Genomic DNA, 16,253 nt, shown 5'->3' on the forward strand with positions numbered 1-16,253 from the left:
GTGTGAATAGGCCCCTTATAATGTAGAACACAACAGTGTGAACAGGACCCTTATAATGTAGGAGAACACAGCAGTGTGAATAGGCCCCTTATAATGTAAAACACAGCAGTGTGAATAGGCCCCTTATAATGTAGGAGAACACAGCAGTGTGAATAGGCCCCTTATAATAATGTAGGAGAACACAGAAGTGTGAATAGGCCCTTTTTAATAATGTAGGAGAACATAGAAGTGTGAATAGGCCCCTTATAATGCAGAACACAGCAATGTGAATAGGACCCTTATAATGTAGGAGAATACAGCAGTGTAAATAGGCCACCTATAGTGTAGGAGAACACAGCAGTGTGAATAGGCCCCTTGTAATGTAGGAGAACATAGCAGTGTAAATAGGCCCCTTATAGTGTAGGAGAACACAGCAGTGTGAATAGGCCCCTTGTAATGTAGGAGAACACAGCAGTGTGAATAGGCCCCTTGTCATGTAGGAGAACACAGCAGTGTGAATAGGCCCCTTGTAATGTAGGAGAAAACAGCAGTGTGAATAGACACCTTGTAATGTAGAACACAGCAGCATGAATAGGCCCCTTATAGTGTAGGAGAACACAGCAGTGTGAATAGGTCCCTTGTCATGTAGGAGAACACAGCAGTGTGAATAGACCCCTTATAATGTAAGAGAACACAGCAGTGTGAATAGGTCCCTTGTAATGTAGGAGAACACAGCAGTGAGAATAGGCCCCTTATAATGTAGGAGAACACAGCAGTGTGAATAGGTCCCTTGTAATGTAGGAGAACACAGCAGTGAGAATAGGCCCCTTGTAATGTAGGAGAACACAGCAGTGTGAATAGGCCCCTTGTAATGTAGGAGAACACAGCAGTGTGAATAGGCCCCTTGTAATGTATGAGAACACAGCAGTGTGAATAGGCCCCTTATAATGTATGAGAACACAGCAGTGTGAATAGGCCCCTTATAATGTATGAGAACACAGCAGTGTGAATAGGCCCCTTATAATGTAGGAGAACACAGCAGTGTGAATAGGCCACTTATAGTGTAGAAGAACACAGCAGTGTGAATAGGCCCCTTGTAATGTAGGTGAACACAGCAGTGTGAATAGGCCCCTTGTCATGTAGGAGAACACAGCAGTGTAAATAGGCCCCTTGTAATGTAGGAGAACACAGCAGTGTAAATAGGCCCCTTGTAATGTAGGAGAAAACAGCAGTGTGAATAGGCACCTTGTAATGTAGAACAAAGCAGCATGAATAGGCCCCTTATAGTGTAGGAGAACACAGCAGTGTGAATAGGTCCCTTGTCATGTAGGAGAACACAGCAGTGTGAATAGGCCCCTTGTAATGTAGGAGAACACAGCAGTGTGAATAGACCCCTTATAATGTAAGAGAACACAGCAGTGTGAATAGGTCCCTTATAATGTAGGAGAACACAGCAGTGAGAATAGGCCCCTTGTCATGTAGGAGAACACAGCAGTGTGAATAGGTCCCTTGTCATGTAGGAGAACACAGCAGTGTGAATAGGCCCCTTGTCATGTAGGAGAACACAGCAGTGTGAATAGGCCCCTTATAATGTAGGAGAACACAGCAGTGAGAATAGGCCCCTTGTCATGTAGGAGAACACAGCAGTGTGAATAGGCCCCTTATAATGTAGGAGAACACAGCAGTGAGAATAGGCCCCTTATAAAGTAGGAGAACACAGCAGTATGAATAGGCCCCTTGTAATGTAGGAGAACACAGCAGTGTGAATAGGCCCCTTGTAATGTAGGAGAACACAGCAGTGTGAATAGGCCCCTTGTAATGTAGGAGAACACAGCAGTGTGAATAGGCCCCTTGTAATGTAGGAGAACACAGCAGTGTGAATAGGCCCCTTGTAATGTAGGAGAACACAGCAGTGTGAATAGGCCCCTTGTAATGTAGGAGAACACAGCAGTGTGAATAGGCCCCTTGTCATGTAGGAGAACACAGCAGTGTGAATAGGCCCCTTGTAATGTAGGAGAACACAGCAGTGTGAATAGGCCCCTTGTAATGTAGAAGAACACAGCAATGTGAATAGGCCCCTTGTAATGTAGGAGAACACAGCAGTGTGAATAGGCCCCTTGTCATGTAGGAGAACACAGCAGTGTGAATAGGCCCCTTGTAATGTAGGAGAACACAGCAGTGTGAATAGGCCCCTTGTAATGTAGAAGAACACAGCAATGTGAATAGGCCCCTTGTAATGTAGGAGAACACAGCAGAGAGAATAGGCCCCTTGTAATGTAGGAGAACACAGCAGTGAGAATAGGCCCCTTGTAATGTAGGAGAACATAGCAGTGTGAATAGGCCCCTTGTAATGTAGGAAAACACAGCAGTGTGAATAGGCCCCTTATAATGTAGAACACAGCAGTGTGAATAGGCCCCTTGTCATGTAGGAGAACACAGCAGTGAGAATAGGCCCCTTGTCATGTAGGAGAACACAGCAGTGTGAATAGGCCGCTTATAATGTAGGAGAACACAGCAGTGAGAATAGGCCCCTTATAATGTAGGAGAACACAGCAGTGTGAATAGGCCCCTTATAATGTAGGAGAACACAGCAGTGAGAATAGGCCCCTTATAAAGTAGGAGAACACAGCAGTGTGAATAGGCCCCTTGTAATGTAGGAGAACACAGCAGTGTGAATAGGCCCCTTGTAATGTAGGAGAACACAGCAGTGTGAATAGGCCCCTTGTAATGTAGGAGAACACAGCAGTGTGAATAGGCCCCTTGTAATGTAGGAGAACACAGCAGTGAGAATAGGCCCCTTGTAATGTAGGAGAACACAGCAGTGAGAATAGGCCCCTTATAATGTAGGAGAACACAGCAGTGTGAATAGGCCCCTTATAATGTAGGAGAACACAGCAGTGTGAATAGGTCCCTTGTAATGTAGGAGAACACAGCAGTGTGAATAGGCCCCTTGTCATGTAGGAGAACACAGCAGTGTGAATAGGCCACTTATAATGTAGGAGAACACAGCAGTGAGAATAGGCCCCTTATAATGTAGGAGAACACAGCAGTGTGAATAGGCCCCTTATAATGTAGGAGAACACAGCAGTGAGAATAGGCCCCTTATAAAGTAGGAGAACACAGCAGTGTGAATAGGCCCCTTGTAATGTAGGAGAACACAGCAGTGTGAATAGGCCCCTTGTAATGTAGGAGAACACAGCAGTGTGAATAGGCCCCTTGTAATGTAGGAGAACACAGCAGTGTGAATAGGCCTCTTGTAATGTAGGAGAACACAGCAGTGAGAATAGGCCCCTTGTAATGTAGGAGAACACAGCAGTGTGAATAGGCCCCTTGTAATGTAGGAGAACACAGCAGTGTGAATAGGCCCCTTATAATGTAGGAGAACACAGCAGTGTGAATAGGCCCCTTGTCATGTAGGAGAACACAGCAGTGAGAATAGGCCCCTTGTCATGTAGGAGAACACAGCAGTGTGAATAGGCCCCTTGTCATGTAGGAGAACACAGCAGTGAGAATAGGCCCCTTGTCATGTAGGAGAACACAGCAGTGTGAATAGGCCACTTATAATGTAGGAGAACACAGCAGTGTGAATAGGCCCCTTATAATGTAGGAGAACACAGCAGTGTGAATAGGCCCCTTATATTGTAGGAGAACACAGCAGTGTGAATAGGTCCCTTGTAATGTAGGAGAACACAGCAGTGTGAATAGGCCCCTTGTCATGTAGGAGAACACAGCAGTGTGAATAGGTCCCTTGTCACGTAGGAGAACACAGCAGTGTGAATAGGCCCCTTATAGTGTAGGAGAACACAGCAGTGTGAATAGGCCCCTTGTAATGTAGGAGAACACAGCAGTGTGAATAGGCCCCTTGTAATGTAGGAGAACACAGCAGTGTGAATAGGTTCCTTGTCATGTAGGAGAACACAGCAGTGTGAATAGGCCCCTTGTCATGTAGGAGAACACAGCAGTGTGAATAGGCCCCTTGTCATGTAGGAGAACACAGCAGTGTGAATAGGTCCCTTGTCATGTAGGAGAACACAGCAGTGTGAATAGGCCCCTTGTCATGTAGGAGAACACAGCAGTGTGAATAGGCCCCTTGTCATGTAGGAGAACACAGCAGTGTGAATAGGCCCCTTGTAATGTAGGAGAACACAGCAGTGTGAATAGGCCCCTTGTCATGTAGGAGAACACAGCAGTGAGAATAGGCCCCTTATAAAGTAGGAGAACACAGCAGTGTGAATAGGCCCCTTGTCATATAGGAGAACACAGCAGTGTGAATAGGTCCCTTGTAATGTAGGAGAACACAGCAGTGTGAATAGGCCCCTTATAGTGTAGAACACAGCAGTGTGAATAGGTCCCTTGTCATGTAGGAGAACACAGCAGTGTGAATAGGCCCCTTATAGTGTAGGAGAACACAGCAGTGTGAATAGGTCCCTTGTCATGTAGGAGAACACAGCAGTGTGAATAGGCCCCTTGTAATGTAGGAGAACACAGCAGTGAGAATAGGCCCCTTGTAATGTAGGAGAACACAGCAGTGTGAATAGGTCCCTTGTCATGTAGGAGAACACAGCAGTGTGAATAGGCCCCTTATAGTGTAGGAGAACACAGCAGTGTGAATAGGCCCCTTGTAATGTAGGAGAACACAGCAGTGTGAATAGGCCCCTTGTCATGTAGGAGAACACAGCAGTGTGAATAGGTCCCTTGTCATGTAGGAGAACACAGCAGTGTGAATAGGTCCCTTGTCATGTAGGAGAACACAGCAGTGTGAATAGGTCCCTTGTCATGTAGGAGAACAGGTCCCTTGTCATGTAGGAGAATAGGTCCCTTGTCATGTAGGAGAACACAGCAGTGTGAATAGGTCCCTTGTCATGTAGGAGAACACAGCAGTGTGAATAGGCCCCTTGTCATGTAGGAGAACACAGCAGTGTGAATAGGTCCCTTGTCATGTAGGAGAACACAGCAGTGTGAATAGGTCCCTTGTCATGTAGGAGAACACAGCAGTGTGAATAGGCCCCTTGTAATGTAGGAGAACACAGCAGTGTGAATAGGCCCCTTGTCATGTAGGAGAACAGAGCAGTGTGAATAGGCCCCTTGTAATGTAGGAGAACACAGCAGTGTGAATAGGCCCCTTGTAATGTAGGAGAACACAGCAGTGTGAATAGGCCCCTTGTAATGTAGGAGAACACAGCAGTGTGAATAGGTCCCTTGTAATGTAGGAGAACACAGCAGTGTGAATAGGCCCCTTGTAATGTAGGAGAACACAGCAGTGTGAATAGGCCCCTTGTCATGTAGGAGAACACAGCAGTGTGAATAGGTCCCTTGTCATGTAGGAGAACAGCAGTGTGAATAGGCCCCTTGTCATGTAGGAGAACACAGCAGTGTGAATAGGCCCCTTGTCATGTAGGAGAACACAGCAGTGTGAATAGGCCCCTTGTAATGTAGGAGAACACAGCAGTGTGAATAGGCCCCTTGTCATGTAGGAGAACACAGCAGTGAGAATAGGCCCCTTATAAAGTAGGAGAACACAGCAGTGTGAATAGGCCCCTTGTCATGTAGGAGAACACAGCAGTGTGAATAGGTCCCTTGTAATGTAGGAGAACACAGCAGTGTGAATAGGCCCCTTATAGTGTAGAACACAGCAGTGTGAATAGGTCCCTTGTCATGTAGGAGAACACAGCAGTGTGAATAGGCCCCTTATAGTGTAGGAGAACACAGCAGTGTGAATAGGTCCCTTGTCATGTAGGAGAACACAGCAGTGTGAATAGGCCCCTTGTAATGTAGGAGAACACAGCAGTGTGAATAGGTCCCTTGTCATGTAGGAGAACACAGCAGTGTGAATAGGCCCCTTGTCATGTAGGAGAACACAGCAGTGTGAATAGGCCCCTTATAGTGTAGGAGAACACAGCAGTGTGAATAGGCCCCTTGTAATGTAGGAGAACACAGCAGTGTGAATAGGCCCCTTGTCATGTAGGAGAACACAGCAGTGTGAATAGGTCCCTTGTCATGTAGGAGAACACAGCAGTGTGAATAGGTCCCTTGTCATGTAGAACAGGTCCCTTGTCATGTAGGAGAACACAGCAGTGAGAATAGGCCCCTTGTAATGTAGGAGAACACAGCAGTGTGAATAGGCCCCTTGTCATGTAGGAGAACAGAGCAGTGTGAATAGGCCCCTTGTCATGTAGGAGAACACAGCAGTGTGAATAGGCCCCTTGTAATGTAGGAGAACACAGCAGTGTGAATAGGCCCCTTGTAATGTAGGAGAACACAGCAGTGTGAATAGGTCCCTTGTCATGTAGCCACATTCATGTGTATATATTCTTATATTTGGATGGAGTTGGTGTGTGGAGCCAGTTGTATTCATTCATAGACTGACACCGAATGGAGGGGGCACACAAACTAGATCTACCCCGACATCAGGAGGTATTGGTTGCTCCTGTTCAGTCACACATACTAAGATCGGTAGAATGGAGTACAGGCTACGTGTCTATCACATGTTCAGATAGAACAGCAGGCGAGCCTATACAGCTTCCGGAAAGTCCGAGGCTCCGGGCCTGCAGAGCCCAGTTACGTTCTCCCGCTCCAACTACCGACACAAAGAACCTTTCTTACCGGCCTCCTCGTCTTTTTTATCGAATTTCTTAATCATTTCCGGATGTCGCCGCTTTGCTACCGGGACCGGAGGAGATAGTCAGCACAGGATACACCGCGCCTGCGCACAGTTCTCGGGAAGTCCCGCCCATCGTTTGGATTAGAGCCATAGTCTTCTCTAGTGTGAGGGCTCTGTGTGCTGACTGTGTGGGGACAGGGATGGTGTGCGTTGTTCCTGAAAATGGCCTGACTTTTCACAAATGTCCTTTTTTTTTCGAGTAAATGGAATCCCTACGCATTGGCAAACACTGCACGTTGTAACACACACCAATTCGAATTTTTCATGCACATTTATGTGTGTGCATGTTTACATACAGTTGAGCGTTTTTGCATCCACGTTTGTTGTTTGAAGCCACTTCCTTTTTTTGTTTCTTTAGGCTTTTATGTGCACTGCAAATGCAGTGAGTTTTGCGTACGTTTACATGCGGTTTTGCACATTTACAGTGTGGAAAAATTCAGCCTGCTGTATTTTTTATCACTGCACTTTAATGGTGTGCACTATGCCCACAGGATAACCTGGAGTTTGGACTGTGTACCAGTGGTCTCCAAACTGTGGCCTTTTGCTTGCTTTTATCTGGCCCTCGGGGCATTGTTTCATCCACTGATACCAACGAGGCATAATTCCCTCCACTGACACCAAACTAAGGGGCACAATTCATTGCAATGACACCAATGATGGGGCACAATTCCTCCCAATGACACCAACGATGTGGCCCAATTCCTCCCAATGACACCAACGATGGGGCCCAATTCCTCCCAATGACTACAACGATGGGGCACAATTCCTCCCAATGACAACAACGATGGGGCACAATTCTTCCCAATGACAACAACGCTGGGGCACAATTCCTCCCAATGAAAACAACGATGGGGCACAATTCCTCCCAATGACTACAACGATGGGGCCCAATTCCTCCCAATGACAACAACGATGGGGCCCAGTTCCTCCCAATGACAACAACGATGGGGCCCAATTCCTCCCAATGACAACAACGATGGGGCCCAATTCCTCCCAATGACTACAACGATGGGGCCCAATTCCTCCCAATGACTACAACGATGGGGCCCAATTCCTCCCAATGACAACAACGATGGGGCACAATTCCTCCCAATGACTACAACGATGGGGCACAATTCTTACCAATGACAACAACGATGGGGCACAATTCTTCCCAATGACAACAACGATGGGGCACAATTCCTCCCAATGACAACAACGATGGGGCACAATTCCTCCCAATGACAGCAACGATGGGGCACAATTCTTACCAATGACTACAACGATGGGGCACAATTCCTCCCAATGACAACAACGATGGGGCACAATTCCTCCCAATGACAACAACGATGGGGCACAATTCCTCCCAATGACAACAACGATGGGGCACAATTCCTCCCAATGACTACAACGATGGGGCACAATTCCTCGCAATGACTACAACAGTGGGCACAATTCCTCTCAATGTTAACAACAGTGGGGCCCAATTCCTCCCAATGACAACAACAATGGGGCCCAATTCCTCTCAATGACAACAACAATGGGGCCCAATTCCTCTCAATGACAACAACAGTGGGGCCCAATTCCTCTCAATGTTAACAACAGTGGGGCCCAATTCCTCCCAATGACAACAACAGTGGGGCCCAATTCCTCTCAATGACAACAACAATAGGGCCCAATTCCTCTCAATGACAACAACAGTGGGCACAATTCCTCTCAATGTTAACAACAGTGGGGCCCAATTCCTCTCAATATTAACAACAGTGGGGCCCAATTCCTCCCAATGACAACAACAATGGGGCACAATTCCTCTCAATGACAACAACAATGGGGCCCAATTCCTCTCAATGACAACAACAGTGGGGCCCAATTCCTCTCAATGTTAACAACAGTGGGGCCCAATTACTCCCAATGACAATAACAATGGGGCACAATTCCTCTCAATGACAACAACAATGGGGCACAATTCCTCTCAATGACAACAACAATGGGGCACAATTCCTCTCAATGACAACAACAATGGGGCACAATTCCTCTCAATGACAACAACAATGGGGCACAATTCCTCTCAATGACAACAACAGTGGGGCACAATTCCTCCCAATGACAACAACAGTGGGGCACAATTCCTCTCAATGACAACAACAATGGGGCACAATTCCTCCCAATGACACCAATAATGGGGCAAAATTCCTCCCAGTGATAACAATGATGGGGCACAATTCCTCCCAATGACAACTATGGGCCACAATTCCTCTCAATAACACCAATGACAGGGCACAGTTCCACTGATGCAAACAATGGGTTACTATTCTTCCCACTGACACCAAAAATGGGGCACTTTCCCTCCCACTGTCACCAAAGATGGGGCATTGTCTATTCCCACTGACGTCGGGATGTTTTCTACTCCCAATGGTCACAGTATGGCCCCCCTAATGTCTGAAGGCCAGTAAACTGGCCCTTTGTTTAGAAAGTTTGGAGACCCCTAGTCTATACAGTTGGAATGCAGTCAAAAGTTCATCCAACACTGTAACTGGTGTGGCAGATATCAAGGTCAATTTGGTGTGGTGGTGATCAGGGACAATATGACTGGTGTGGTGGTGATCAGAGACAATATGACCTGTGTGGTGGTGATCAGAGACAATATGACTGGTGTGGTGGTGATCAGAGACAATATGACTGGTGTGGTGGTGATCAGAGACAATATGACTGGTGTGGTGGTGATCAGGGAAAATATGACCTGTGTGGTGGTGATCAGGGACAATATGACCTGTGTGGTGGTGACCAGAGACAATATGACTGGTGTGGTGGTGATCAGAGACAATATGACGGGTGTGGTGGTGATCAGGGACAATATGACTGGTGTGGTGGTGATCAGGGACAATATGACTGGTGTGGCGGTGGTCAGGGACAACATGACTGGTTTGGCGGTGATCAGGGACAACATGACTGGTGTGGCGGTGATCAGGGACAACATGACTGGTGTGTCAGCGATCAGGGACACTGTAACTAGTGTGGCAGCGATCAGGGACACTGTAACTAGTGTGGCAGCGATCCGGGTCAATATGACTGGTGTGGCGGCGATCAGGGACACTGTAACTAGTGTGGCAGCGATCAGGGTCAATATGACTGGTGTGGCGGCGATCAGGGACACTGTAACTAGTGTGGCAGCGATCAGGGTCAATATGACTGGTGTGGCGGCGATCAGGGACACTGTAACTAGTGTGGCAGCGGTCAGGGTCAATATGAATGGTGTGGCGGCGATCAGGGATAATATGACTGGTTTGGCAGCAATCTGGGACAAAATGACTGGTGTGGCGGTGATCAGGGACACTGTAACTAGTGTGGCGGCGATCAGGGACACTGTAACTAGTGTGGCAGCGATCAGGGTCAATATGACTGGTGTGGCAGCAATCAGGGACAGAATGACTGGTGTGGGGGCGATCAGGGTCAACATGATTGGTGTGGCGGTGATCAGGGACAGAATGACCGGAGTGGCGGCGATCAGGGACAGAATGACTGGTGTGGCGGCGGTCAGGGACAATATGACTGGTGTGGCGGGGATTAGTGACAATATGACTGCATAGTTGCCAACTGTCACAAATTGCCCGGGACACTCAAGGATGTTTGAACGCTGTCCCGATAGGTCCTTGTCCCACGCAGTGTCCCGAAAATCACAGCAGGTCACAGACAGTGCTGCCGGTGCATTGTGCACATATGTCCAAATAACAGACACATCGGGCAAGCTGTGACTGTATGCTCCGTCAGCACTGCCTAGAGGAGTTTGCTTTCATGCTGACACAACTCTCCCAGGTCCTGGAACAACACTCTCCCCTTCTCCCCCACCAGCGATCCTTACCGATATCTCTACATTCCATGTGTGCAGAGAGAGGAAAGAAGTTTTCTGCCTCTTCCAACTCCTTCCTCTGCTCCACCTGTCCCCACACTGTGCTCTGTAAATTATGGATGGCTACAGCTGGAGGGTTGAGTGTGGAGGGGGGCTGAAATTAAGCTGCTGAAAGGATTCAGAGCTGGTGGTGAATGTGCCAGGAGCTGGCTGGAGCGTGCCAGGAGCCGGCTGGAGCGTGCAAGCAGAGAGTAGGTAAGGATGCCTGTGTACTATGCAGCCAGCTTCACTTGAAGTATGTGGGTGCCACTGCAGCTCAGGGGTCAGTGAATATACATCATCCTCCCATTTACAGACATATCTGCCCAGCCATTTCTGTACATCACCTCTAAGGGCTCTTTCACATTGGGGCTGCTGAGCCATAGTTTTACCGCCACCACTAACTGCATACCCAATCATGCTTTACTTTGCAGCTTCTACGTGTTTAATACTGCAGAGTTTGATACCCAGCATTGCTTGTCAAACTCGCCCAGTGAGTTGAATGGGGCTGCTCTGTAACTGTGAGCCAAATGTGAGCTCACAGCTGCAGCACAGTCCTGCAATATAAAATTGTCATTCAGCAAAAAAATTCAAGTTAAAAAAAAGAAACAGGCATCAGGAGGTGATGGTAGTACCCCCTGAATGCATCTCAACTGCTGCTATACCATCCTCTGAAAAGTGATCACAGATTGCTTTTCAGAGGGCGGTAAGCATTACTACAGATGTGAAAGAGATAAAATCTGATATACATCTTGTTATTGCCGGAAGTCAGGCAATATGTGTATAGTCCCTTATTTGCTCCTTCTGCTGATATTACTGTCATGGTAAGGTTAATGTTATCCTTTGACATAACAGTTACATTGTCACCAATCACAGATATGTTGTTTCTATGCACGACTGCTTTTGTTACCTCTTATTGTTATACCTAACTTGTACACAAGACAGCAGTTGTGTTTGTACTCTCCAATCTTGAAAAATCCTCAATAAAAATGTATTGAAAGGAAAATCTGATATACATAATCCATTTCACACTCCCCACTACCCAGGATGTCACTCCCCAACCACTTCCCAGGGCAAGCATCTGATTGGTTGCTGTGATGATCCTAGCAAACAAACACTAGTGCTGACAGAGTGGGCAGAAGTAGGGGGGTGGATGCTATTTTCACTGACAACCGCATTGTTGCTGAGGATTGCGGCTGCAGCAGCAGGGACACTGAATAGGCATTTGTAAATGGACGCCCCTAATCTATGCTATTGGTAAGAGAGACAGAGTCACGGCACTGTCACAGCGGTGACTTGGTGGAGCAATGCATGTTGCAGCTTGCAATCTTGTGCCCCTATCCTGTCAAAAGACTGCGTGCAGGACAAGTGCCCCTCCTGCCCCTACCTTGTCCAGGCCCTGATCACAACTACCAGAACAATTGTTCAGGATAGAAAGAAAAGCCCACAGATAACCTCAGGAGAAATACAGGCTGCTCTGGAAAAAGACGGTGTGCTTGTTTTTAAGGAGCAAAATACGACAATACTTGAACCAAAATCAGTTGCATGGTCCAGTTTCCAGAATGAAGCCTTTACTACGCCAATGCCATTTCTTAATAAGCGATTGAACAGTACTGACTGGCATTTTCAAGGCTTTTGCTATCTTTTGATATCCTCTTCCATCTTTATAAAGTTCCATTACTTTGTTACGTAGGTGTTTTGACAGTTCTTTTCTGCTCCCCATGGCTCAGTACCTAGCATGTTCAGTGCATCCACATGAGAGCTAGCAAACGCATTGACTATATATACACAGACACTAATTGCAATTTAAAAAGCCACAGATCTGATCTAGGAAATTAACCTTTAATCGCCATTTTAACCTGTGTGTGTCACCTTGTATGTCTGTACCAAAGCTAAACTTCCAGGGTATGTACATTTTTGATCAGGGTCGTTTGAGTGATTTCTGTTATCATTATGATTTAACCACCTCCCGCCCGGCCCATGTATATAAACGGCCAGACGGTGGCAGTGCAGGGTCGGGTGGCCGTTTATACGTGATCCGGTGCCCACTGTGTCCGATCGTTGAACGGGACCTCTGTGCGAGGTCCCGATCATGTGATCACTGATTGGGCAATCAGTGATCACATGCAGAGTAGTAAGCAAGATGTCACTTCTGACATCATTGCTTACTATGTGTCAAATCTGTGAATGATCACAGAGGTCACATGGTACAAGGCTATTCACAACAGCCTTGTACCATGTGATCACCCACAGCTCACACAGCTCATGACCAATCACAGCTCACACTGTAGTTCTCAATGGCTGCAAGAAGGAGAAAGGAGAAATTGCTTTTATAGCCTTTATGGGTGTAAAAGTAATCAGTGTAAAAAAAAATCTTCATCACCCCCCACAAGTAGTACAGTGTCACCATGGTGACACTGTACTGCTAGGGTGACAGTATGTAAAAAAACAAAAAAAAACCCAAATAATAATATAAAAAAAAAAGGTAAAAAAAATGTTTAATAATGATCATTTTTGGTTATAAACTAATTTGGGTTATTTTTTTTTACTAAAAATATAACGGAATACATTTTGGACAAGATTTATGATGAAATAATATTTATTTGCAAAATTGTATAAGAAAAACACTTTTTTCCAAAATGTTTTGACTTTTTCATTTACATAGCAAAAAAATAAAAATCCCAGTGGTGAATAAATACCACCAAAATAAAGCTTTATCTGTCTCAAAAAAATGCTAAAAAATTCATATGGGTACAGTGTTGCATGACTGCGCAATTGTCACTCACAGTGTGATAGCACTGAAAACTGAAAATTGGCCTGTACAGGAAGGGGGTAAAAGTGTCCGGACTGGAAGTGGTTAAAAAGGAGCCAAATGTGATAACAAATGACTTCATATGATCACTATCCTTAAATGAAAGACAGTTTTTTAGCACGATCAGTCATATTTTTAATGCCAATCCCAAAATGTCATGATGTCTGCCAGGGTATGCAAACTTTTGAGCACAACTGTACTTTGATGGACTTTTTTTAGAATTATTATTAAAGGACTTGTCAAAAACTGTGTATGTGTGTTTATTTACACTTTACATTTTTTTTATGAGTAGGGGTACTCATTTACAGAGAAGGAGGTGATATCTGTGGTCCCCTTTTCATTAAAGAGACTTCCAGATTCAGATAAGCCCATTGTCCACAGACCCCCCCCCCACACACACACACACACACACTGAGCCAAGGTTGTGGGGAAGAAGCTCTTGTCCTCATCAACAAGATACTTTGCCAGCAGTGGGGTGCCCCTCTGGCAAAGTACACTGAACAGGTTGAGGGCATGGGGCCTGCTATGTTTCAAGCAACTGTGCTCTCCCCCTTCTTTCCTGGCCTGCTATGCTGCATGCTCGAATAAGAGTCTGGCATGGATTTTTGGGGGACCTTTTGATTTTTGCGAGGGGTCGCCCCTTAAAATCCATAGACCAGATAGACCTGGTATGAATTATGGTGTAATCCCCACTTTTTTATATGGGATTCTCCCATTAACATCTACACCAGACCCTCGTCTGAAGCAAGGACCAGTGTAGATTAAGGGTAATCCCAAGCCACCAAAATCACTAAAATTGCTGCTCCTTGCCAGTCTGAGTTTTTAAACTTTTTTGTGTGCTTTGGTGTATGTTCATCAGGGTAGTGCCCAGCCATCTGTTTGATATATTGCCATATTCCATCTGTTTGAAAAGTCCTTTAATATTAGGTTTTGTTCACATGGGCATAGCTATGAGTACACCTGTGCGAAGGGCCGTATGTGGCCGCTCATGGCTATTGGGCTGCAGTGGCTATGAGTTCTGGGCTATAAGTATTTACCTTCCCTATGCCAAGCCCTGGGAGGGGGCACCCAGAAGGTGGCTGAGGAGAAGATAAATGTTTGGGAAGGTCTGTTCAGAGCCCATTTCTCTTGGGTCATATGCCCCTGGTAGACAGCCTTTGCTGCTAAAAAGCTGTCACTGTCAAGCGTCAGCATGTGTTTGGATGAGGGCCTTGGAAGAACTTGGACTTCAGGAAATCTGCTGGAGGACACTACCTGTAAAACCCTGCTGGAATAGGGAACCCTTTCACTGAAGAGTGTCACAGGGAAGCTGTTTGGGGAGCTGTCTCAGACCATTGTGAGTATGAGTATATATTATGTAAAACATCAGATACTTGGTTTAGGTGTAAAAAGTAGGAAGTATCCTTTACTGTAACTCCACTGTATTGAAGCAGAGTACACCCAACAGGAAATAAGATCTGATCATGTAGGGGGTAGTGGAAGGATCGTTGGTGTAGTAGGAGGCATCGAAGCAATATAATAAGTGGAGCTGTAGCAGAAGACACCTGTTCCTGAGGAGGCCCAGTGGTTGAAACGCGTTGGACGGAGCTTCCATTGATGTCACTTCTGGATTGTGGAGCGCACGCCAGAGAGGCACTTCCTGGTCTAGATGCGAGTATAGAATTGTGTGAGTGTAATGGTGGATAACAGTTTTGATGAATAATACAATGCTATGTCAGTCTTTTTCCCCCTTTATTTCTTTATTAATGTCCGTGTATTGAACCCATAATTGAATGGTACTGGTCTATGCAGGAGGCACAGAACAGTCCAGGACAGTGATATCTGAGGAGTGACAAAGTACAGAGAAGAACCCGGGAGAGGAGACATCCAAAAGTTTGATTTGGCTATTATGCTTGCAACAAAGGATCAAAGATCACCGGAGAGTGAGGGGGGTCATGGATTGTTCACAAGAGACACTATGGATGAACTTATTGCACTAAATTGGTGGACTTTTTTCACATATACTGAGCACTTTGCATAATCTGGTACTTGAGAGACTTGATATTGATTGAAACACATGATGGTCATTTTATTGTTTATATGTTATTTTACACATAAGTGGGTTTGGAAATCAGACAACGCTGTGAATGAGTATTGAGTATTTGAGTAGGGCCTTGTCCCCTCTACCCCCAGCAATATTTAAGAGTTGCTGCTGAAGGATTTTTGCTTGAGAATCTGCCCTGTACTTCTTTTGAGTATCCTAGACCCTCACCACTCTCTCCTGTTTAAGTACTGCAATAAAACTACATAAAGACATCTAGACTGAGCCCGTGTTTGTCTGTGTGCTTTGGAACTGCTACTAGACATGTGCTGAATGAATTGAATGAAAAACATTTTTTGTTTCGATTCATCATTAAATAATTTAATTTTGTTAAATTCATTAAATTCTTTTAATTCGTTTTTGGAAATCATTTTTTTTCATTTATTTGTTTCTAATTTAATAAGAATTTTCCAAATTCAGTCGAATTCAATTCAATTCAATATAAAAAGTATTGATTTGGCATTCTTATTCCAATTTATTCTATTCGAAATTCAAATTTCGAAAGACGTTTATTATGCTTTCTGTTTTGTTATATTTTATAGTTATTTCTTCTCTATTCTTATCTAATTTGAATTTCGGGAGACGGTTATATACTTTGTATTTTGTTCTACTCTATTGTTTTTTTCTATTCTATTCTTTTATTTTTTTTCTCTTCTATTCTACTACTTCCTCTTCAAATTTGAATTTATTCTATTCGAAATTCGAATTTTAGAACACGGTTATATTGGTTTTTTTTCCATTCTATTCTATTGTTTTTCTATTCTATTCTTTTATTTCCTATTCTATTCTAATCTATTCTATTTGAAATGCAAATTTTGGAAGAAGGTTATAAGCTTTATATTTTATTCTGTTCTAT

General features: G+C 45.1%; 1 protein-coding gene across 1 annotated transcript in view; it reads right to left on the bottom strand.

Moving 5' to 3' along the window:
* Positions 1–6,709, bottom strand: part of COPG2 (coat protein complex I subunit gamma 2) — a 60,550-nt gene extending 53,841 nt beyond the window's left edge. Inside the window, exon 1 of the mRNA XM_089676868.1 lies at positions 6,583–6,709. Within this exon, the coding sequence (XP_089532994.1) occupies positions 6,583–6,619 (37 nt within the window). The 5' untranslated portion in view covers positions 6,620–6,709. The remainder of the gene's footprint in view (positions 1–6,582) is intronic.
* Positions 6,710–16,253: the final 9,544 nt, after the last annotated feature.

Source organism: Staurois parvus, unplaced genomic scaffold, assembly GCF_062004578.1.
Source record: "Staurois parvus isolate SC_StPar_1 unplaced genomic scaffold, SC_StPar_1.0 ptg000175l, whole genome shotgun sequence".
NCBI lineage: Eukaryota > Metazoa > Chordata > Amphibia > Anura > Ranidae > Staurois > Staurois parvus.